Genomic DNA, 24114 nt, shown 5'->3' with positions numbered 1-24114 from the left:
TGCTGTAATATTTTGCACAAAAATGATAAATATCTTGTTGTTTTGACTACTTGTGATATTTGCCTTCAGACAGGAAGTTCTCTTCTGTTGCAGCTGGTCTCATTACCTGCTGCTCTCCAATCATGAACACCTGTTGTTTCTGGCAGTGCTGGACTGCCCCTGAGCTTTTTTAAACATGAGGAATAGTGACAACTTTCTCCACAAAGGCAATTACTTCTACCGTTTTTAGTTTTCATTGTGTTGTATTAACCCTCAGTTAATTGTATTAATTGGCCAATTTAACTATTTAACCCTTACATACTGTTCAGGGCCAAATTACCCGTTCTCTACATGTTAAAGCTGTAAAACACTTCCTATACACATTTATTTTTAGACTCATCATAATATGACCTACGTTATACAAAAATGAAGATACAATGCTTATTTTTATATATGCAAATGTACAAGTTCGACCTGTATTCATAGAACAAAAAGGGAAAATCAGCATTCAAACATGTTGTTGTATTCATCATATTTGATAAAATGTTCTCCTGGACCATACATTAGTGAATGTGCATGTATTTTTTCCCCCATAACATTAATCAGACAGAAGGATTAATCAAACATTTATTTATGACTGATGGGGAATTTATGAATGTGAATTGGTGTAGAGTCAGAATATGAACAGTATGTAAGGGTTTAGTATATTTATAAAACTATAAAAAGATTCAAAAATCAGGTGTGATCACACATCGCCTTCTCCAATGTAAGGATTTACTGGCATTTTATCAACTAAATGATGAAGTGTGTCTGTTAAAACATGAAATAGTCTTATATCAGTTTCACTATGATGTATTTGTGTATGGTTCAACACATTAAATCTACACAAGCTAAAAAATCAGCCAAAATGACCCTGTGAGGAGGAAAAATGATACAAAAAATGTTCAACATGGTGGTATTTCTCACTTCAAGAATTCAAATGTGTTTTGGGGAACTGTAAAAGTGCAGTATGATGTCAAACCTCAACCTCAAAGGAATGACACACTTGCTACCAAAGCAATAGTTATAATTATCCATAGCTGGACATGCACACATTTACATCATGTATTAATATAAGCTTTACTGAAAAAAGATAGTAGTGAGTTCACATGTATATAAGATTAATTAGTATAAAAGTCTAATTTTGACTTCATGAGCGTTTGTCTTGAATAATACAACACCATGAATTCACCAGCAGATGTCATTATCAGCACAAAGTCCACCATTATGGCTATATGGTGTATATGTTTCAGCACTACAAGGTAATGCAGCAATTAATACATTAAATACCACAAATCAATACTCAGATTTTTAAAGTCAGTGGGAAAACGCAGCTGATTTCTTTTGGATCTCACATGAATCATTTCAGAAAACAGTCAAATACTGAAATGCAGCCAACGAAAGATTTGGGTAGAGGGGATAGAAATCAGGTTTTTAGTGTCAGCAGGTCACATCAGTAGGGTGTGCTGCCTGGTCTGTGGTAGGAAATGACAGCATCTATAGGGAATGCCATAAAGTGGGTCACTGTATTTCCTTCATCGCCAACTCGTCACACCCCGAGGCTGGAATCCATATTCTCTGACATCATCTGGGCCTCTCTGGTGTTAAGATGCAGACCATCTGTTTTAAACGGTGCAGATCAGAGACAGGAGACGTTGTGGATAAAGGAGGAAGGATGATTGATGAGCCAGGTTTGCAAGCAGCCTGAGATAATGCGTGACATCTCCTGTCCCTCAAATGACTTCTATTGAGTTGGCTTTTTGTTTTTGTGGTAAAGGACAAATTTACTGTTTTTCCACTGCAGACCTTCCCATCATTACTAACTGCAAAGCACAAGTTACCCTTTAGTTATTAGACACTAATCACACTGCTGCAGCTTTAACATATACTGTAAGATTTATTTGCTTCAGTTAAATCGCTCCAGTAAAACCTCAAACACATTTCTCTTTAGCATTAAATAAAAAATTTTATATCTGAGAAATTAGATTAAGATGCATAATTATGTCAAACTAAAATGTTTTAAAATGTCAAGTCATTATTTCATTGCTATAATGTTTTAGCACTACAGCCTTCAAACCTAACTAAAAAACTGAAAGAATCTGGAGGAAACAATGGTATATTTGAAGAATTTATTAGCCAATAAATAGTCAGAAAATCTTTACATGTTTAAGCTTTACAGACTTTAGTTCAGTGTCCACACATTCTTGCCTTCACATAATTTAATTCTATGTCCAGCACATGTGTGATTCTGGAAGTGAATGTGAGTGAATGGAGATTATGAGGTGGAAACAAAATGTTATGAAGGGGAGGGAAAATCATAAAATCAGCACAGCAGGTGTAACTGACAGGACTACATTTGTGTTACATAGCAAAACAAAATAAAGATGTAAAATAAAATCTAACCTTTTTTCTTTGAAAAAAACAACAACTAGGGAGCTTGGGGTCAACTGATGTAATTAGCTCTTTTCTTGCAGCATCATGTAGTGATTCTTCGTCTCGTTGGCAGTGGTGCGGTGCCACCCTGGTGTTGTGAAATAGCCGGGTAATAGGAGGTGTCTGTCATCGGCCTGATTCACAACACCAGCTGCAGCACACACACCTGAGAGGCTCATCTTCTGCTGCTGGACGGAGTGAAACACACACACTCACACAATGACAAAATAGATCTTCAGTTCTCTTCTCTGTTAGAGATGATACAAACAGCATCATAAGGAGAGCAACTCATTAACTAGAGATGTATCTATCTATAGTAATCTGGTACTTGTACAGTTTGTCTGCATATATCCCTGTTTGCCTCAATCTTTGTTTCCATTCAAAAGAGGAAAAAAAAGAAGTTCAAATTTTAAGAGTCAATGTTGAGTTGCTACCATTGCTCAGGCATCATTAAATAAGGGAACTGCCTGGGGCAATGACAAATAAAAGACATGACTGATGTTATACTGGCTTATTGGTACTTTCCACCATCCACAATTCAAATGAAAATGTAGCATATAGTCACTGTCAAAGCACACTTCACATGTATAATAATGTAAAACTGCAAAGAATAATAGTTTTGTGATTATTGCCAGGTTATTTTTAGAGATATTACCAAGTGTTGGAGGGTCTCTGCTGCAATAATGTAGCTCAGCTCTGTCTGTTGCCCTGAATGAACTCAACATCTCTGTACAGTATGTGGAGCAGCCAAGACAGAATGAGCCTCCATCTGTGTTCTCTCAGGCCAGACTGAAGGACAGAGAGTGTGGGCCACATATTGAACAGAGGGGTTGGTGGGTGACCGTTTCTGAAGAGTTAAAAAGTATTTGACCGGGCGTTGCTTGGTTGTTGCTTAGACAGTTCAGCTAGATCAGGTGGATTACAAAAGGTATTGCTGGGTGGTTTCGGTGTATGTTAGGCAATACTATTCAATTCATGAACATTGACTCTTTAAAAGGAATATAATCCTAAACTGGGATTTCTTAAAAAGTATAACCTCTGGGATGAATTCTTTAAAACAGGCAGAATTTCTTATTGAATAGGTTCAAACTCTCACTGCTTTTCCTCACAAATTTAAATGTGCCTAATATAACTAGTTAGGACGCATGTTTTGCAGTTTGTGTTCAATATGTCTCCTTCCTTTGGTACCCCAGAAATCATCCCTCTGATACAAAGACAGACAGAAAAAACCCTCCAGTCCTGCGGCTAAGTTCAAGCCAACCAACCAACCATCTGCCAGAGGACAGGACGTGTCACAGATACTGTACTACAGCCTGTGGAAAAAAACATGGCTGTGGCCCGCAATGCATACAACATAATGATTTATAGACAGTAACATGTTGAAGCAGAGGGAGTTAACACATCCCTGTGTTCTCAAGACACCCTCAATCCTATATTTCATCAACACTGTAGATAGAAAAGCTCGAGGTAGTGTCAAGAGTTCTTTGTGTAGATTGTATTCACAGCAGTGTTGCAGCAACATGCCTTTTCTTAGTGTCTGACAAAAGGTATCTCTCTGCATATTCCTCTGATCTAACAGTTGAACTGCTGACTGTCCCTCTGGAGATGTTTATATATCCAATATGAAAACACAATGTCTCCTCTTTCAAAGCAACTGTACTAATGTGTTGGCTGTGGTTTGACAGAAATGGAAACAGAAAGGATGGCATAGACAACTATGTTTCTTCCTACTGCAAAGTGAGTTGATACAAGCACAATGCAAGGTGTGAGCATGTGTATTAAACTATGAGGAGTTATATAAGAAGCTCACTGTCAGGACATAACTGCTGTGACCATTGCAAAATGGACTTTGATTTAATTTGATGGTAGATGCAGAACTGTAAACACACACTTAAAAAAAAAGGCTAAATTAAAAAATGTGAATGAAATGGAAATAAGTGTTTCAAAAAAAAAAAAGACAACTGAAAGGTAAACTTTTTTTTTTATTCCAAATCATTAATGATACAAATATGAAACAACAAAATGGGAAAAGGAACAAAACAAAAAGAAAAGACTGACAACAGGAACGGGTGATGTAAAGATGTTATCTGACTGATGATTGCAACTGAGTGAGTGTGTGTCAATATGCCTGTCACCAAAAAAAAAAAAAAGGTTCCTGGTTGTCAGGAAGTGTGTGTGTGTGTGTGTGTGTGTGTGTGTGTGTGTGTGTGTGTCTGTGTGTGTGTGTGTGGGCATCTCAGTTCATCAGTAACTCCATCTGCACCAGTCTTGCGTTTGTGTCTCCGGCCATGTTGTAGGGAATCATACCAGCAAAGGTGATCAGGGCTCTGGCCTGGCTGCGCAGTTGCTGTTGTAAGAAGAAGACGACATGTGGAACGTTAACACACTGCTGACACACACGATGACCCTGTTACTGCGCATCCTGATGAGCTCCAAATGTGTTGAAGAGAATTTATGGTGGAAAGTCGGGCTGTAAATAACAAGCTGCTGCTTCTCTGTGTTTGATTGTGACAACAAAGACTGACAGGTGCAAGATCATAGAACTGAGACACTGAAAACACCAATGTTTGTAATAATGATGATACACCTATTTATATTGGAGCCTGAACAGTATACCAGCTCAGAGTATGTATATGTCAGCCAGTAAGTAGCAACAAATTACATAAAAAAGACAAAACTATATTTCATGTATTTACAAAGTGTCACCATTACTTATTTTATGATATCGTTGACAAGCTTATTTTTTTATGAAGAAATGTCCCACTCTGTACGTACAGTATTTTGGTCATTATTCCTAAATGCCCTAATTGACGTGTCCTTATTAATAATGTTTTGTTCATTTTATGGGTTTCATTTACAAAAAGCCCAGATTTAATCAGATTTAAGGGTCAGTGACAAATAAGGGTTGGCAAGATGAGCAATCCAAAACATTTTTAAAAATAGTTTTAAAAGCAGCATCAAGTTTGTTAAAATGTACATTATGTATTTTTGTTGGTTTTATGTCATTTGAAATGACATTTGCAACATTTTTTTTAACCAAAAGTAAGACTGAATGCTCAAATGCTGAAAATGTCAAATGGTGTAACCACAAAATATTAAATATTTTATCCACCTACAGTGTATTTAAGTGTACTTATACAAATAACTACTTCATTTAAAAAATAATTTTTTTGGAGTATTTCTACATTTAAATTTGAATGCGCTTTGTCAATATTGAGCATTTACAACTTAGCCTAAAAACAACCATTGTTTCTAAATAATTGTGTGACAAATTATGTTAAATGTATTAAAAAAACAGTGTTGCATTGCAAAAGTGGATTATATTTATTCCACATTTTAGTTTTAGTCATTTTAGTTATTTTCCTGTATATTATCAGATTTTTATGAAATAATACTGACTACACTAATTGACACTGGGTTGCATCACGTCATTGACACTTAAATATCAATATTGGTGCTGGCCTTATAAATAGACATCTATTAGGCTCCAATGTATGTTGCACCTTACCTGTCTTTGCATTTCTTACAGTGGTTTATCTTTTGTGGTGAATGTTTTAGTTCATCCTGCTGTAATGAAAATGATTTCTCCATGGTGTTTTATGTCTCCTCACCATATCTCTGTCCTCTATGGTCCTCTGTGGCCGTCCTGGCGTTCCTGCTGGCACCCCCTTCAGGCGCTTGTACTGGGTGAACAGGATGTTCATGGTGGCCAGCAGCACCTCTGACAGGTTGTGACGTACCTGAGGACACAAGGGAAGGTTGTTTTTTTTATATACTATATATTACTATTTTTTTAGAAAGAATAAAAGAAATAATAAGGAAGTCTCAAAATCCTTGTTCAGTGCAGCTTGATCAAACCTCATCGCTGAAGTTCCTGAAGGCAGCCACTCTCTCCTCCACGCTCTCCTGACTGAGAGGAAGAAGCTTCAGACGCTCCATCACCTGACAGAGAAGCACAGAGAGGGAAAAAGTGAACAGAGGAGCTGTGCTATGACCTTGACTGCTTACATGCGTTTATTGTATGTAAACTGAGCATACTAAACATAAAGTATGGATAGAGAGTATCAGTCCTCGCCCTGTATCTTCAGAGCTGTACTCACATCGTAGGCTCTGTCCACGTGACCGCCGTGGTACTCGTCAAAGAACGTCATCAGGTCTAACAGCAAGTAGAACGTACTATTGACGGACTTCTCTCCTGCTACACCCTGAGAACGATACCTTCAGAGGAAAGAGAAAACGTCGCAGTTTTAAAGCATTTCCATGAGCTTGACTAGATGTTAAATAGTGCGTGGTGTGCGTTTGTTTTTGTTTTTTTACCTCTCAGCGATGGCCACAGCTGTGTTTTTTAGCCTCTCCTTGTTGGACTGAGGAGCGCTGACCTGAGCAATGACCGGACTCAACAACCTGTTCATCAGCTCCAACACCTTATCTGGGTTCTACACAGAGACGGAGAGCGCAGGGAAAGGAAAACAGATAGAGGATGTTTAAAACCGGACCATCAAATGCAAATTAGAGCAGTCCTGCAGGGATACGGTGCACTGTATGGAAGCACTGAGAGAGATGTAATCACCTTGGCCAGCTCGTAGAGTCTGACTGCTTCCTCAAACAAACCCTTGTTCTCAGCCTCTAGAGCCACTTTACTGATGATGGCTCTGGTGTCCCCGGCAAACTTATCTATGACTCCAGGCTGGAGAGAAGAGGAGAATGAGTGTATTACAGAGCTGATGGTGGAGCAGATGATCACCAGATGAGTGAGTGACTAAACTTAAGTTGATGGTTTGATTCCAGAAACTTAACATGAGACATACAGCGTGGGGATATCAACATGTATTTATATGACATCCAGACAGTGAAAAGGATGAATAATGCTATAAATAATGGTGGTGGACATTTTAATACACTGTTTATTCATAAGCGTGAAATGGGATCCTGTTAGCCTTTAGGCAGAATTACATGCTGATGAATTACTGTATGTCAGAGGAAGCATTTACATTAGCAAAGCAATTATAATGGGCTTTGAATATACTTGATTTAGTGACTAATAACCCTTTAGCTTATTTCCTACACATTTCTGTGATAAAAGTGAAAATATTAGAACCACCAATATTTTTATGGTTAAATGTACTTGGCAAGATTATATTCATACTGTAACTAAACCACCACGGTCATATATAATTAACATACCATGAGCTCAGGAGTTAATATAATGCGGCATTAACTTGACAGTGTGTAGTTTCACAAGACAATGTTACACAGTGTGGCTGCCATGTGGGTGGGAGGAAATATGTAGCAGTGTGAATTTGAGGAGGGGAGGGGTAGGGTGTGGGTGTGGGTGTGTGTGTGTGTGTGTGTGTGTGTGTGTGTGTGTGTGTGTGTGTGTGTGTGTGTGTGTGTGTGTCTGTGTGTGTGTGTGTGTGTTTGTGGGTGGGGTTGCAGACACTGTGGGAAACTTCAAGAAACTTTGGAAACTACACTGAGGCGCCGTGGTGAGTGTTTGTTGATCCATAACTGGAACAGAGCGCCGCTAAACAGGGGAGTGTCAAAACTTGTCGGGGGATGTTTTGAGGGAGTTCTGACCATGTCTGGCAGACTGAAACTCTCACACTGAGCAGAGAGGAGAGACAAACAGTGGCTAAGAGAGCCAGAATAAGAATGAGCAGAAGAAACAGAGAGACGTGACTAGAGATGAAACTGGAGCTGAGGAAGCTCAAAGAGTCAGTCGTACCTTCCTGCTGCCGTCCTTCTCTAATCTCCCCAACAACATGTCAAACTGTAAAGAGACAAAATAAAAAATACTACATCAAGGACGTAGGCACGCTTGTGTTATATAATGACAACAACCTCGAAATAAATATAAAACTATCACTATCAATCTAAAAGTAGAGACTTAGTAGTCCAGTTCAAAAAGATTTAAAATTAAAGTTTTAATAAATTAATTAATTAATTCTGGTCAGAAAGTTAATAATACCATTTTTAGTTACATGTTTAATGGCTAGCTTTAACTGTTTTATAAGTAGAGTAAAGTTCAGTTTATTTTCTAGTTTCTATCTCGTTAGATGAAAATACAGAATAGGTTTGACATTGATCAGGATCTCTCAGACGAGGTCGCTTCTTAATGAAACAAGAATTTGTAACAGCAGCTGCCACATCATCTACAGGTAATATCAGCTTGATATTATATCAGCTTGATATTACCTGTCCCTGTATTAACAGTACCAATAGAAGACTGCACAGTCTGTGGAAAATGGGGTCACTCACCTCTCGGCTCTCGATGACGAGTTCACTGACGCAACGCATGAACATGTTCTCTCCCTGGCTGTCCTTTTCATTCCTGTAGAAACACATCAACACAAGTTAGTGAATATAAGATACATTTAGCTCATAGTATTTGTCATATCCTCTCTCTCTCTCTCTAACCTCAAAAACTCTGGATCCTAGACTGCAGGGGTTACTCACCGTAAGAAGTAGAAGTACTGCAGGGCTTCTCGTGGATCGGTGGACTCAAACTTGCGAGTGTAGAGCATGAGCAGACGGATAAAGTTGAGGCGACGCACCGTTGGAGGGTCACCTGGCTCTTGACTCACTGCACACAGAAGAGGCCGACACCTTTAAAAACTTAAACCTCTTCCTAAAAGTTTCTCTCCACAAAACAAAGGAGATCATACTCACGCAGCTGAGCACTTTGACCGGAAGACTTCAACAACAGCCGTAGCTCGTACAGGACCAGCGCCACGTGCACGGCGTGACTCCGCAGTCTTTCCACACGAAACAAGAAAGCCACGGCTGCTTCAAACTGAGCCGTCAGGAACAACACCTGGAAATACAGGAAGGGCTGCTGGCTCGCTGAGAAATGAGACTCTCCTGTTGGACAACAAATGAAAGAAGAGGGGTGGATTAGATTAAGGGCAGAAAAAAAATGTCACCTTAAAACAGTTTGTAGCTTTAAAGTAGTTCAACAAAGTATTTTTGTATTATTTAAACCTGCAGGGAAATTCAGGAGGATTCAGAATAGAGATCACCTTCCACATCAGATGTGTTTCCTTATATTTTAGTTTTTAATTCTACACATATTTGACTTCAAGTACATTTTTTCTCTTTAACCCTCACGTACTGTTCATATTCTGATTCATAATTAGTCTCTACACCAATTCACATTCATAAACTCTCCATCAGTCATTAATAATTTTATGGTCTTGGAGAACATTTTATAGAATATGATGAATTTGAAGTCGAATTTGTACATTTGCATATACAGGAATGTGCATCAGCTGCCCAAACATTTAAAAAAAGATTTTATTTCCATTTTTGTATACTGTAGTCACATTAGGAAAAGCCCAGCTAACAGAAATGTGCATATGGTGTTTTCTACATCTCTCAAATATAAAAAAATGGGTCAACTGAACAGTATGTAAGGGTTAATCAATAATGCTAAATTGTAAACTATTGGTGAAGAATTTCTGTCATCAAGTGCTTGCTCATGTGGGAATGTTGGGTCTTTTTAACCCTTTCACTCATAGTGGTCACTACAGTGGGCAGCTATTCAAAAGCTGTAGTAATTTTTTTGGTTGTAAATCAGTTGATTTATGTTATTATAATGTAATGGAAAGAGTACAGTCTACACCTGCTCTATGTATAAAGTGCCTTGAGATGACTTTTGTTGTGATTTGGCGCTATATAAAAATAAAGATTGATTGATTGACTGAAGCTCTGCAGAAAAAAAAAATGTTATTCACTCTTTAAATATTTTCACCAAGTGATTTTTTTGTCTGTGTGTCTCTGAACTGCAGCTGCTTCCTCTGAACTGATCAACCCTGTTTTTTTGTTCACAGTGGGCTCACAGTAGTATTAAGCGTACAGTGCTTATTAAATGTACTGGTATACTGTGGTGTTATGAACAAAAGCTCACCCACACAGGTGTTTCTAGTTGGAATAAACATGTTCTAATAAGAATATATGTATAATTTGTCCCACGCAAACATCGGCGACAAAGCTCACAGGAGAGTGAGAGAGCTGTCAATCAAACAGTCTGCACGGTCCTGAGTGGACAGTCAAACTAAAGAACTGAAATCACCTCTGTGGGTGCAGCAGGAGCTTTAACACTGTGCGTAAGATTTCCTTATATTCATGTTTAATCGGAAATAAACTGATAAATATTTCATGGTTAACAGAGAAACTTGGGTCACTGGTCAACTTTCCACAGTTGCTATGGCAACCGACGTGCAGGAATTTTCGAAAAACATTTTGTCGAGCACAGGTACTTAGTCATCAAGTTTACTTTTTAATTATAATCCTTAATCCTCTTGCTGGCTGAAAGTTTGAGGAGTAGAACAGGGTGGACCATGTCAGCCATTTTATAGCCTTATCTCAGACTTACAGCGCTTTAGTTCAAAAAGCAAGCGTGTATGAGAGAAGAAGAGAGAGAGGAAGAGAGGGATGAAGAGAAGGAAAAAGGATGAGAGAGGAGAGATAAGAGTGTGGGTGTGAGGGAGGGGGGGTTGGAGGGCTGCAGCTGAGCGTGCAAACAAGAAACGAGAAAGAACAAACGCACATGTAACGAGAGGACACGTAAGAAGAAGAAAAAAAGAGGTTGAAAATCAGTGGGAGGAGGAGGGAAAACGGTGCAGGTGTGAGGAGACAGAGAGAGAGACTGAGAACGAGGATAAAAGAGGAGGATGGAAATGCGGCGAACGAGTGACGGGGGACAGAGAAACTGAGGGGGGGACAGACAGAGTAGGGATGCGAGTGCTGGCAGTATGTGAGAGAAATGAAGAGAGAGAGAGAGGGAGGGGGGTTTTCTGGGCTTTACGTCCCGCTGTGAAGCAAGATGGAGGACAACGAGGAGCACTGTGCCAGCCGAGCCGCAGAGAGAGAGAGAAAACAGAACGAGGCTTCAGGCTGCACTTCCCCACCGAGAAAGAGAGAGAGGGGTGAAAGAGGAGAGGAGAAGAGAGGAAGAGGAGAGGAGTGCAGCCTTATCTGAACCGAGCAGCATCGGCCTGTGGAGAAGGACACACCCAGGGGAGAAAACTGTGCTTTCTGAACTGTGGGAGAAAAAACCCTAATGCCCCCCACGCTCCCCCCCTTTTTTGTGTGTGTGCTGTTGCGCATGCTGTTTATTCATTTAGAAATGGGTTTGGGGGTGATCTGAAATTGATGGAGCAAGCTTTGAAGTGCACACAAAAGAAGAGTGGTATTGATATTCTAAAAAACTCTCCTCAGTAAAATTGTTTAACTACTCCTTTAAAAAAGGTCAGCATCATTAAATGAGACTGCCACTCATAATCTGATAAGAACCATCACCGTCGCTACAAATTCTGACATGTAGTTTGTATCTGTTGCCATGGGAAACAAATAAACTAACAGAGACATCAGTTCCACCTGAATTTAAGCACCTGATACATTTTATAGAGACAAAGTGAGAGGCGTTGTTTCATTTTCTGCACAGACAGCAGGTGACTGGCAGGTTGTAGCGCTTCCAAGGCTGAGATGGCCAAGAAACTCTCCTGGCTGAATCATCAGTAAAAAAGATGAGCGACTCTGTTGCTATTTCTACATTTGGCAGCTTTAAAATCAATTCACCTCCAGATTCTGGGTTGGTTTTCCTTCATCTCGTGAACTTAACACCTAAGTGTTCTGAGCTTGCTTCTGCTTCTGGTCGGTTCTTGTTCATAGCTACAGCTGCTGAGCGTCATGGGTATTGTAAGTGTTTAAAAGTACCAAAAGCATGATGATCTTAAAGATGAAATATTATATAAAGTCGTTAAATCATCCAGGAGACTTACACGCTTTGTTTTATCATTCGCTTACAAACCAGACTTTACTCTAGATGAAATAAAAAAGCAGCTTACAAAACAACTGTCTGTTTATTAGTGTTACTTTAGATAAAGTAATCCAGCAGGATTACATCAGACATGGTGCATCTGTGAGTGCAGCAATTTCCTCAAACAATTCAGGATTCATGTGAAAATGTGTCAAGTCCCGTGTGGTGAAACACACTAAAAAATAAAATAAAAAAGCAATCAAAAGGATTGATTGTTTGGCTTTTAGAATAGGCTTCTCTGCAGTCCAGCGCAGGTGTGGATCACTTTCTTGTTAGTACAATCACAGAAAAAAAAGATATAATTTCTATTTAGATCACTACTATTACTTTGCCCCAGAGATACTGCTGTGATTTGTTTGGTAGTTCCCAATAAAAAATAATAATAGTAATAATGTTTTCTGCCTGTCAGCAAACAAATACTGTATCTACAAACAATTTCTACTCTTTGCTGCTTTTGCAATTCACTACCAAGAAAAATAACTAAGGGCTTGACATTTTAATTAAAAAAAAACATCTGACTGGCTTTAATGTGTGTTGGCTCGCAGCTGTTTAAACACACAAAGAAATGACAGCTTAGTCCAAATCTTTCTTTCACCTTGACCCAGAATCATGAACTCAATGTTCATCTCTCAACAATTGCTCTGCTCTGGTGGGACACTAATTGGTGAATGTGTGCAGTCCTTAAGACCGCTCTGCTTTCACAGCGGTCCTCAGCCGCCCCGACAGCTAAGGGTGCTACGCATGAATTCTGGCGCATGAATAACTCGTTTTCCTTTTTCGGTGAAACTCATTAACTCCTGCTGTTTTGGAGGTTCCTTTTTTAATCAAGCGCTGACATAAGCTATAATAATAAATGGCCTTCATCCAATCACGGTAGAAATCTGATGTCAGTGCTGACGCTCGTCTTCGGTTGTCTCTCTCTCAGTTTACAGTAAGTAGGACAATGAATGATGGAAAAATACAAAGTAAGAACACATTTTGGAAAAAAGGTTTCCAAAATTGTGATGCAACTGTTTCTCAAATACTACAGGGGAAAAGATACAGGAAAAAGAGGTATGATGGGGAGGTAAATGGGTATATAATATATCCCAAATGCTAAGGAACTAATTTTAAATTTGTGCTCATTTCTAGAGTTGGGAGAGACAGAGACAGATAGAAAGAGACAGGCTGGTACACACCATAGTCCTCCAACAGCTGTTTCTGTAGCTGTGGCAGGGTCAGTCTGTCCTGAGGAGAGCTGCTGCCGTCATCATCAAAACACACCTGGTTCAACTGCAGGGAACAGATGAAGACAAGGAACGCATGATGTTAAAATAATGACAAGAAATTCAACAACTTAGCACACAGGGAGCTGACAAGTGTTCGTAATCATGGCTTTCTAAACTGGGAGAAAAGACCAGCTTCTAATACCAAAAAAGCTACAAAAGAAAAGCAGCAAAAGGAATATATACATACCTTAAGCCAAAGGTAGTCTTCAGTCTTGTCTGCCACCTCTCCGTGATTATCACTGATGTCACATTTCCCGATCAGGCAGTAGACGGCTCTCTTGTAGGGGTCGGCGCTGTTCCTCAGCACTCTGCGGTAGTGGAGACGAAGTTTGTTCTCTGAAGTTGGGGAGAGGCTGAAGGGAAGAGACGAAAAAAACAAAGCGGACGCAAGAAGAACACAACGGTTACGATACAGTTTATAACTTCCTTAACCTATTTAGACATCTCAGCAATACAGATATCTGAGGGCTTCTCACCGTCTGTCGGGGCTGTTCATGTACTCCTGAAACCAGGTTTTGAAGTCTCCAAGCTGGTGCTGCACTCTGTTCACCACCTGCATGGCTGCGTTCAGGTCTCCACAGCGAAGGCAGTAATAGATCACAGCCCATACTGGGTGGCCCTCTATCTCGCCGTCCTGTCACACACACACACACACATTTGAAAAAAGCTGTGACATTTCATAGTTTTTAAGCAAAACTGTCACTTAAATACTGTGTTCACTGTGGGGGTTTTTTGGGGTGTGTGCAGTCAATGCTGAATATCATAACATCAGTCGCACACTTTGGTAAATCACGTGATCATAGTGATTACCTGCATGCCAGGCAGGGGCCCTGGTAGTTTAATGTTGAGGAAGCTGCGGACTAGTTGGTACGTTCCCGGCACCCCTCCTAGATGGGCCTGATGGAGGTTTCCAAACACGGTCACCATGGTGTAGTTTTTATAACTGCGAGAGAGGACAAAAACACAGGAGTTTATCACCATGGTGCAGTTTAGCTCAGATCTGGGCTACTACATGTCCTGGCCTTCCTTAGATCCAATAAAAGTTGAATCCTAAAAGAGTAAATCCTTTTAAATGCAGACTTGGCATTGGATTTTTACCTGTTCTCAAGGAAGCTGAGCCCCTGACGCACAAAGGCCATCTGCATTTCCACAGAAGCGCGACTCTTGAGGGTGTCTTTGGCTGGAACCAGCAAAACATCTGTCATCTGCTTCACCATCAGCCACATGTCTGATACATTCTGGTGGAAAGAGAAAGACAGTGACAGAAATTCAAACAGAAAACAGGATGTATATGAGCTGTCACAGGGAGTAAAATAAACGTATATGATGCTAGCACATGTGATATTAATGTTCTTACCTTGTCATCCAGGCTTTCTGCTACTGAAGCACATAAGTCTCCTAGATTGGGGTGAATGTGTCCATTCACTATCTTCTCATTGAAAATATAGATCTGAAAGAGGAGGACGTGGTTGTAAAGGGAGAGAAAGAGAAAAAAAGAAGAAAAATAAAGGTTATAAACTCTCCAAATGGACAAAGGCTCAGTTTAAGGTTTAATTTCTACATTTGTAATAAGAAAAAATGTAAATCTGCCTACAACTCCACCCTCAACTCCATCACCAGTAAAAGCAAAACACTACGACCACCGAGTGAAATGGTTCACGACGAAAAACAACAAAAAAAGAAGCAAAATATTTAGGAGGTCATCGAAAAAGATGAAAAAAACTAGACAGATGACTCCGCATGCAATGTGTCGACACATGGTCGGACCAAAAACCACATTTAAAGAAATGCGTCATACAGCAGATCAGACAAACAAACAAAGAGGGAAAGAGAGAAGGTCACACAGGATGATGAGGGAGGAGGGATGGTGGAGAGACATAGAGACAAAGGGAGAGAGCGCGAATTACCCAGAATTCCCCTCTACTGCCCCGATCAATCAATGTTTGATCTGGCATTTCCTGCCTGCTGTGACCCAATTTTAACTGAATGATCAGGCATCACAGACTCCGACTGCATTCATGTTAGAATTTACACATCTGAGTTCAATTGACTTTAACTACAGTCAGGTTAGAAAGAGAAGTATTAAAACAGTTAAGTTTGCGTCAAAACTTTATGTTCAGTAGAAACATTTGATGATTCTACAGCTAATTCTTTTCTTAGATGAAACAGAATCTATCACAGGCAGACATTGAGGTTGAGATGTGTGCTGATGGCAATATATGTCTAAAAAGTTAAAAGAAATTGCGATATAGAAATACCAAAAACATGTTTGCAATCATTTAGAATGTGTCTCTATTACACAGTTTGTCCAGCAGGGGGATCTGAAAAAAGTAATATAATCATCCAAAATTGTTTCTTTATGCTATGTGTTTCTATATCCTTATCAGATATTTGTTTTACTCTTAACATTGATATCAGCATCAGAAATCCAACATGATTCAGGCTTTAGTGTGCAAAAAGTTCATTATTATTAAAGTTTATGTACATTTTAAGCCAAAAATAAACTACCTTTTAAACCATTTGAGTATAAAGAAAAGACTGTGTGATACTACTATGATTACACTCATTATGACTCACCTGTCGTCCGTAGGCCACCTCCACGCTGTCGAGGGCACTCCTTCCTGGAGCGGTCACTTCACTCACAAAGCTCGGCTACAACACACACAGAGGTCACAAATGACTTCATATGTTGCACACCAGAGAGTGTTTTTAAAAGAAATGCTAATCATGTACCACTGATATTGTCATTTGTGACTAATGTGATATTATCAGTTAACATCTCATATAAATCCTCTTTTATTCATGCTGAATATTCTGTGTTTTGAGGATGCTTCAACCCATGATAGACTGACAAGCGGACCACAGTGTTTCCATTCCTGTCACCTGATGCATACTGGGACTCACAGGATGAAAGTCTTAGGATATTATGCAGTTATTCTAGTTAGTGGGTGGACAGCTAAGTGTACACAGTGTCAAGAAATCTGCTTAAGAGACTTGAGACTTGCTTTAAAGTAGATATATTCGGTCTAAGAAGCTAAAATATATTAAAATATAGATGTTTTTTAATGCGTTTGCTTTCCTGTTAAAGTTCTTCAGGTCATTTGTCATTGTGTCCTTGTCTGTAGTGCAGTGTGGAAAAGACCGGAGCTTTGCTATGATACCACTGGGTTTTCACTTGAACTCATGTTGTGAATCATTGGCTGAAACTCTGCTTGGGTACACAGTTTTTGTTCATAATTGTACCCGCTGTGTTATCGCGTTGTCGCTCATGGTAAGACTTCTCAAGACTTCACAATGTTAACAGCAGAGATAATCAATGTTGAGAGAATCAATGTAGCCTAAAAATTAGGAGTGGTGTTCTATTTCCCTCCTTCTTTAATCTACCTATAAAAAGCACAGTTAGATGAAATATGTTCTGGATTTGTATTCCGAGCATCTTGTCGGTTAAATCACATTCACAGCGGTATAAAAATGTTTGCCTACTTTGGCCTTATTTGCTTTTCTGTTCTGTCTTTTTAGATCAGGAACACATATTATTGACTAGATTGACCTTTCGAGTAGAAGGAGGTGGGTGCATATCAGGAGGCTGTAGCCTTTGTGGTGTGTTCAAGGGCAACATTTAACAGCAGACGAGGCGATGCATCCTTCTGTCTTTGTTCTGGTTCTTTATTGTGTGCAGGAGGAGGTGCGCTCTGACCCATGGGCCTCACTGAAGATTTCTTTCTCTAGTCTAGTTTTGAACATATAAGTCTACACACATCTTTATTAACAAAAAGCATAGTATGTGAACATTTCTAATCCCATTAATCCTGGATTAAAATGGCTAATAGAATATGTTGTAATCTTGATCTGGTGTAATAAAAAGAAAACAACGCTGTAATATTCCAGACGTCTGCTGTTGAATTTGTTGTATATTCATAAATAAACTGACACTGGTGTTAAATTATATAGTATTGAGTTCTTTAATTGTAAAATCTGAGATGAGTGAGTTGAGAGCTGACTGGCTTTAGGAAAGAAACCTGTATTCTGAGTCCTACCAAACACTCACAGAGGCCAAAAATAGACATTTCTTCTGACTTCTTCGTTATTAAAAAGCAACAGCAGTGGACCTGCCATTTTCTTTGAGCCTTTTATTCATTTTTTATGACAGATCTTGTCAAACAGAGGGCCAGTGCAGAGTCGGGTCTTTGGGGAAGTGAATTCCACAACCTCAAATTAACCTATACAACATATACTGTCAGTGACATACTTTTAACTTCACCTTGAGCAAAGGATTTCACTCTCACTAGTGTCGGCGCCAAGTGCTTTGCAAAATTGAAATGCTCCTTGCCTTTAAGTATTACACTAGCATCTCATGTGTGTAGCAGTAAACAAACATGTTTTTATTTCATTTTCACCTCTTTAACTGATGAGGCTTTTTCTGTTAAAGCAGCTGTGTTGTGTGTTTTGTACCTCCACGTCTTGACTGAAGTCCAGAGCGTCCTCTCCTGCTCCGAGCAGTGTGTGCAGCACTCTCTGCTTCACCTGCTCCCACTGGACCAGCATGGACTCACGATGGTACTCTTCAGCCAACAGGAACGTCTGAAACATACAATTTTCCAATGTTTTTCGGGATGTGCCTACATTTTCCTTAACAGCGTCGGTAGAACATTACAGTAGACTTATTCAGTACAACCTAAGAAACACACAGACACATTCACTTTACATGTAAAGAACATAAAGATGAGCCCAACAAGGGCACACACTCACACCTTGACTCATGTGGAGATTGTGCTGCTCCACCAGGACACGCTGCCGTCTATTTTAACTCTCCACAGAGACTCAAAGTGAGATAATGGGAACAGGAGATAATTGAATCCTTCCAGCTCAGGGAGATGCAAATCTAGACTAGAGTCACCATTTACTGGGTAAAATTGGTCACTGCCTGGATCCCTAAGCTCTTACTTTTAACATTTTGAATTGTATTTCGTTAATATGTCAGTACAGCTGAGAGATTTGAGGTTATTTAGAAAGAGTGTCTCCATTACTTATGCAGTTTATTCACCAGAGAGCACAGACGAGTTTATTTTTTAACTGATAAAATGTGCTGCTTGGTACTCACAATTCTTTACAGGCAATAATGCATTTTAAAAAGATACTCATCTAAAAGGTTTGAGTGTTATGTAATCCTAAAAATATAAATATAAATTAATTTGCATCAAAAGTCTAGCATCATTTGAGCTCTACTGAAAATGTAAAGAAGAGTGGTTAATGTGAGACTGGACAAGGAGAGTGAAGTGTGCCATTTAACAGCCAGATAGCACATATTTATTGTAATGCAGAGCTATAGAAATCACACCTGTCAATCAATCCAGTCAATCAAATCTACAAGAACGTTTTAACATCTGTGCTCTTTTTAAACTTTAGTGTATTTGGTTTTTTCCATCCTTGCGCAGGAGTCCTTTTTCCCCCTCTCTCAGGGAGCAGAGAAGATAATGGGAACAGCAGCTAATTAAACGCAGGCCCTATTAGCTCCGCACAACAGGGAAGCCATTTCCAAAGCATTCCCTAAAGGTTCCCACCAGAAGGACTTTTAGATCACAGCAAGCTGAAATTAAGAAAATGTTGTTTTTTAAAGTGCTCTCATATTGTGATGTAAATGCTCGAGTGCTGAAAACTCGTCTGATTTTGTAAACTGAGCCACTTGTCTCGTCAAGGGTGAGACAAGGACAGGTTTAGAGATGAGACGCAAGAAAAATAATCTACGTGATAACACATTATGTCAAAGATAAAAGGTATAATGAACTTTATTGTTTCTATGACTACCTAGTCTAATTATCTGTATCCTGTGCTTTAAAACTGATGATACTTCACCAATAAGGAATGAAAAATAATGGAAATAATACTGAGATGTGGGTTTTATGGTCCTGTCTGATTCTGGAGGTGCTTTTAAACCGGTTTCCCACACTGCTGGATTTGGATGCTGTCATCCATGTGTAGCAGTCAGACACTGCTGGGAGGATACTGACCCTGCGGCGTGATTCCTCGATGGCTGACAGGAGAGCGTTGTCCCTCTCGTTCTTCAAGAAGCCCTGTAGAGAGACACCGAAAAAGAGACGGGGAGAGAGAGAAAGAGAAAGAGAGAGAGAGAGAGAAAGAGAGAGAGAGAGAGAGAGAGAGAGAGAGAGAGAGAGAGAGAGAGAGAGAGAGAGAGAGAGAGAGAGAGAGAGAGAGAGAGCGAGAGTGAGAGAGAGAGAGAGAGCGAGAGAGAGAGAGAGAGCGAGAGCGAGAGCGAGAGAGAGAGACAGACAGAGAAATGAGAAAAATGGGGAGAGATATTAGCTGGGCTGGACAAAATGAGGCAGAGATTTAAAAAAAAAAAAAAAAAATGCACAGAGTTCTAAGGGGACAGATTTAACAGGCGCACCATCATTTGCTCTACGGGAAATAGAAGATGCAGCTCAATTTTCCATCCTAATTTCTCTGCCCCTCTCATGTCCGCATGTGCGCTCTCATGCGCTGCCAAGATTAGTGAAACGTACGGTGGCGCTTTCATACAGACTTACAAGCGAGCACAGAGAAGAGTCCGCACTTTAAGCTATCCTAATTCTTCACACATCATCTTGCTATGACACAGCAGGCAGCGCAGCCTCCATTTTGGTGTCATCTCAAGATGGCTGCCCCTGCATACATACATATATACATCCATCCACCACCCCTCCTCCTACCGGCTCTCCCTATGAAAACGCTAATTATTCACATCCCACTCAAATATAACAAAACTACTTCTCTTATACGCAGAATCTGAGCAATCAAGTGATGAAGCGCTACTTATGTAACAACTGGAGTGTGCGGGAGAGTGCGTGAAGGCGCTCTTCACAAGCAAAGTCAGTGAGCGCAGACGTGCAATGAGGGGCAGCCATCTTGAGAAAACACAGCAAAATGGCAGCTGTGTTTTATGTGCTTTGTCCTCTAAAAGCAAAGACAAGAGAGGTTCACTGTCTGCGTTGCTGTATGATAAATGTGAGTTTGCACACGAAAGCTCTTCTTTCCTGAGCAGAATATTGCGATACAGTTTTTTCATATATGGACAATTGCAGCGTATTAAGCTGTAAATGAGTCTGGACCGACAACAAACATTCTCTCATCTCTTTATTTAGAAATACTGACGGGAAAGAGCCTTTCCTGCTGTCAGACTGGAGACATGACAATGCTCCTGGTTATGTATTTATAGCTCTGTCTGGTGCGATGCCAGGAGGAGACATGGATGACATGGTCAAACAAAAAACATTTGTTTAAAGCTGAAATAAAGACACGACTGATTGTCTTGTATCATTAGCCATCAATCAGACTAACCTAACACAATGACATGATCAGCATGATGAGTCATTTTAAGATTACTGATTAGTACCATCTAAACCATTTTAGTTCAAGGGTCACATACAGTACAGCCCAATTTGATCTCAAGTGGGCCATACCAGTAAAACCAATGCATAATAACCTAGAACTAATATACAATATATATAATATAGAACTTTACAATAATAAACCATCTATTCAAACAACAGATAAACAGCCTGAGATGTCTTAAGAAGAATGAGTGCAATTTCAACAATATTAGGTCGATGTTCAATATATGAATGATTTGAATATGACCACAATATGTAATAATTGTTATTTTCAGAGGATTGTATTCTGGTCAGGGTGGGAGAGAGTTAGTTTGGATTGGACCCATTGGCTGGTCAGTTCTGTGCTGCGGGCCATATGTTTGACACCCCTAATCTATACAAACGAAGACTGGTTAATCTATTCTGGGGGTTTTAATATGAGGTAGAAGAAACCGATAAAATCTATTAATTATAGAAGCTGAAACCAACAAATAATTGTTCATCAGTTAGTTAATGTTTATTTTTTTTTGCCATCATCTAAATGTTAAAATGAATAAACATAAATATTCACTACTGTGGCACAAAGAGCAACAGCATCATTTAGGGCTGGGTGATATGGCCAGAATCAAATATCACCATATTTTTTACCAAATACCTCAATATTTTGACAATATTGTAAGGATGACAATTGGTGCTTTCACAAAATATTTACGCAATGAAATATTTGATAAATAATCATCAGTAATGTGGATATAATGACTAAGTGGATAAAGGCAGATAATAAAACAGTCTTTTAAGCTCAGCAAATTTTATTTTTTCTGTAATGAAGCCTTTAAATTCCATATCACCATATTACAATATTTAAAATCTAAGACGATATCTATAAAATATCATGATATCGATATATATCCATTTATTTTCCAACCCTAGCATCATTATCTTGTTTAACAAAAGTTTACAGGGTCACTCTCAACTTGTCAGTCGTCGGTTATAAAAATCTTTTTTTCCATTTTCCATTTTAAAAAAGAAATGAGGAAAAAAATGTATGAACATGTTGACTTTTCTGTTCACCTTGTCAATGAAAGTTTCAATGAACTTTAATATTGATCCGTTATCATTCTTCTTAATTATTAAAAATGGCAGAACTGAGGAGACGATCTGTACACGCTGAAATAATTTGAGTGTCTATGATAGGTTTTCTTGGATCGACCTCCATTATTTGTTAGTTGTGTTGCCTTGGAGGTCAATACATCTGCAGCCAAGATGTGCTGGGTGTAAATTTGCATTCCTGGGATGTAAAGTAGTGCTGCTTATTATTTAGAAAAGGCTGCGTTCTCACCCTTTATGTAACCACAGGCCTTCTTCTCTGACATAACAGCATCTCAAGTAGGTGGAACGTTGCTTCCCTCCGTCAGATAATGGCATATTAATTTACTGATGACATTTTTGGCTCTATCTGCTTTCATCTTAGTGCACCTGGTGAGAGAAAGTGCATTTTTCAAAGCCGGCTAGAGATTATTCTTCTGTACGAGGATGTGGGTGCTCTTGGCTTCCCTCCATCTCCTTTCTTTCCTTCCTCTCTCATCACCTCTCTTGTGTCCCCTATAACCCCCATCTGCCGGCTGCCTTTCCTACTCGTTCTTCCTTATTTCTTGCTCTCTTTCTTTCTTTCTTTCTTTCTTTCTTTCTTTCCGAGCTCTCTGGCAATGTATTCCTCTCCTCCTCCTTTCTCACTCTCATCCCTCTGTTCTTACAAAGACAGCACGTTGGAAGCACAATTGTTCATGCTGCGAGTGAAAAACTTGAAACCGTGTCAATACCAAAATTCAATAGAGTGACTGATAATGACTGCATCAAAAACTCGTTCTTTCTTCCTAATGACGCAGCAGTCTTACAAAGCTAGAAAAGAGAAGATGGGTCCTGGTTGACTAACATGGCCTCCATGTATCGTGCTATTACGATGTTAATTAAAAGTTGTTCTGAATACCTGCTGAAACTGATAGCGATGAAATAATGAAGGCTTAAATACTGTGGTGCTTACCAAAGGAAATCTATCTTAACATTCTTTACTTTGCAGGAAGTAATGTGTTAAATCTAAACCATATTGCTGCTGCAGTGGCAGGACCGGTGAAGATGTCTGATCAGAATATTAAGCGCAGTGTAATGAAGTAAAGTGGCTCCTTGGCCTTTTGTGTGTTATTTCACTTGATTAAACAACTGAAGAGGATGTCACCACTCTTTTTTAATACTATATATAAAAAAGGTAGAACTGTGGCTCGTACTGGTCCAAGCATTTTATTTTTTTTAAATCTTAAGGATGAGTTCAAGCTTGTCTGTCGCTTGACAAGAGAAGAAGTCAAAGTACAGTGGCTGGGATGTGCCACACAAAGAAGGGAAGCACACACGAGTGCTCTCCGGAAAATAGGACAGAGGTATATTGTGTTGCGGCACGGCTGCTGCAGGTGTGTGGGGGTTTTACATGGAAAATAACTGGAGGCTGTTTTGTGTGTTTATGAGCAGTATAATTTAACTTTATCTTATTTAGGTCCTTTATAGAAACCATGACACAGGGGGTGCAAAACTTTAAACTTCAACGTTGTTTCAATCTGCTTTTTCTAAATGGGTCAATAATTAAAGTAACAGCGATCATTCAGGTCACTAAGTAGCGTTAACAGTCAGATGTGAACACTAGTCACGTTTTTTTCAATAAGCTAATTCTTCAGTTTCCTAGTGAGCTGCTGACGACACGGCTAAAACCAAAAATGTCTCGTGAACAGTTTACTTTCAGTTTTGTGGGCGCGTTGAGTGACATCATCTGGCATTATGCAGCTAAAACTAAAAAGGTCTGATACCACGAGTCTATTTGAATCCATTACGGAGGAAAATAAGTTCCTCTCGCCCCACCCTGCCCGTTTACCCTCCTGCTCCTTTCTTCATGCCCTTGGTTTCTCCACGCTCCCTCCCTCCCTGCCTTCCTCTCTCCTTCTTTCTCCATCTCACTTTTTTTCCCCAGGAGAGGCTGAGAATAGGTCTATATTTAACAACTCTAACCAGACCACAGAATAAAAGAGAAGATAATAGAAATAATAAAATAGAATAGTTTTAACAGGGTTTATTGGATACATCTAATACAAGAGGATAAGAGTCTGTATTGTTCATGGTGAAAAATGAGACGGACATCTTTTCCAAAAACGGGCAGGGCAGGCAG

The 24114-nt window shown here is 39.5% G+C and overlaps 1 protein-coding gene across 1 annotated transcript in view; it reads right to left on the bottom strand.

The window, feature by feature from the left end:
- Positions 1 to 4420: 4420 nt before the first annotated feature.
- nup93 (nucleoporin 93) overlaps positions 4421 to 24114 on the bottom strand; it is a 34194-nt gene continuing 14500 nt past the window's right edge. Inside the window, exons 4-22 of the mRNA XM_062420529.1 lie at positions 19548 to 19610; positions 17992 to 18120; positions 16117 to 16191; positions 14897 to 14989; positions 14638 to 14777; positions 14350 to 14482; positions 14016 to 14173; positions 13727 to 13892; positions 13450 to 13543; positions 9121 to 9312; positions 8908 to 9034; positions 8710 to 8782; positions 8177 to 8221; positions 7022 to 7138; positions 6769 to 6887; positions 6552 to 6669; positions 6310 to 6393; positions 6063 to 6191; positions 4421 to 4798 (exon numbers count right to left, since the gene is read on the bottom strand). Coding sequence (XP_062276513.1) covers positions 4688 to 4798; positions 6063 to 6191; positions 6310 to 6393; positions 6552 to 6669; positions 6769 to 6887; positions 7022 to 7138; positions 8177 to 8221; positions 8710 to 8782; positions 8908 to 9034; positions 9121 to 9312; positions 13450 to 13543; positions 13727 to 13892; positions 14016 to 14173; positions 14350 to 14482; positions 14638 to 14777; positions 14897 to 14989; positions 16117 to 16191; positions 17992 to 18120; positions 19548 to 19610 — 2166 coding nt within the window. The 3' untranslated portion in view covers positions 4421 to 4687. The remainder of the gene's footprint in view (positions 4799 to 6062; positions 6192 to 6309; positions 6394 to 6551; positions 6670 to 6768; positions 6888 to 7021; positions 7139 to 8176; positions 8222 to 8709; positions 8783 to 8907; positions 9035 to 9120; positions 9313 to 13449; positions 13544 to 13726; positions 13893 to 14015; positions 14174 to 14349; positions 14483 to 14637; positions 14778 to 14896; positions 14990 to 16116; positions 16192 to 17991; positions 18121 to 19547; positions 19611 to 24114) is intronic.

This window comes from Scomber scombrus, chromosome 6 (genome assembly GCF_963691925.1).
Source record: "Scomber scombrus chromosome 6, fScoSco1.1, whole genome shotgun sequence".
NCBI classification, from domain to species: Eukaryota; Metazoa; Chordata; class Actinopteri; order Scombriformes; family Scombridae; genus Scomber; species Scomber scombrus.
This window is presented reverse-complemented; position numbering and strand designations above follow the sequence as displayed.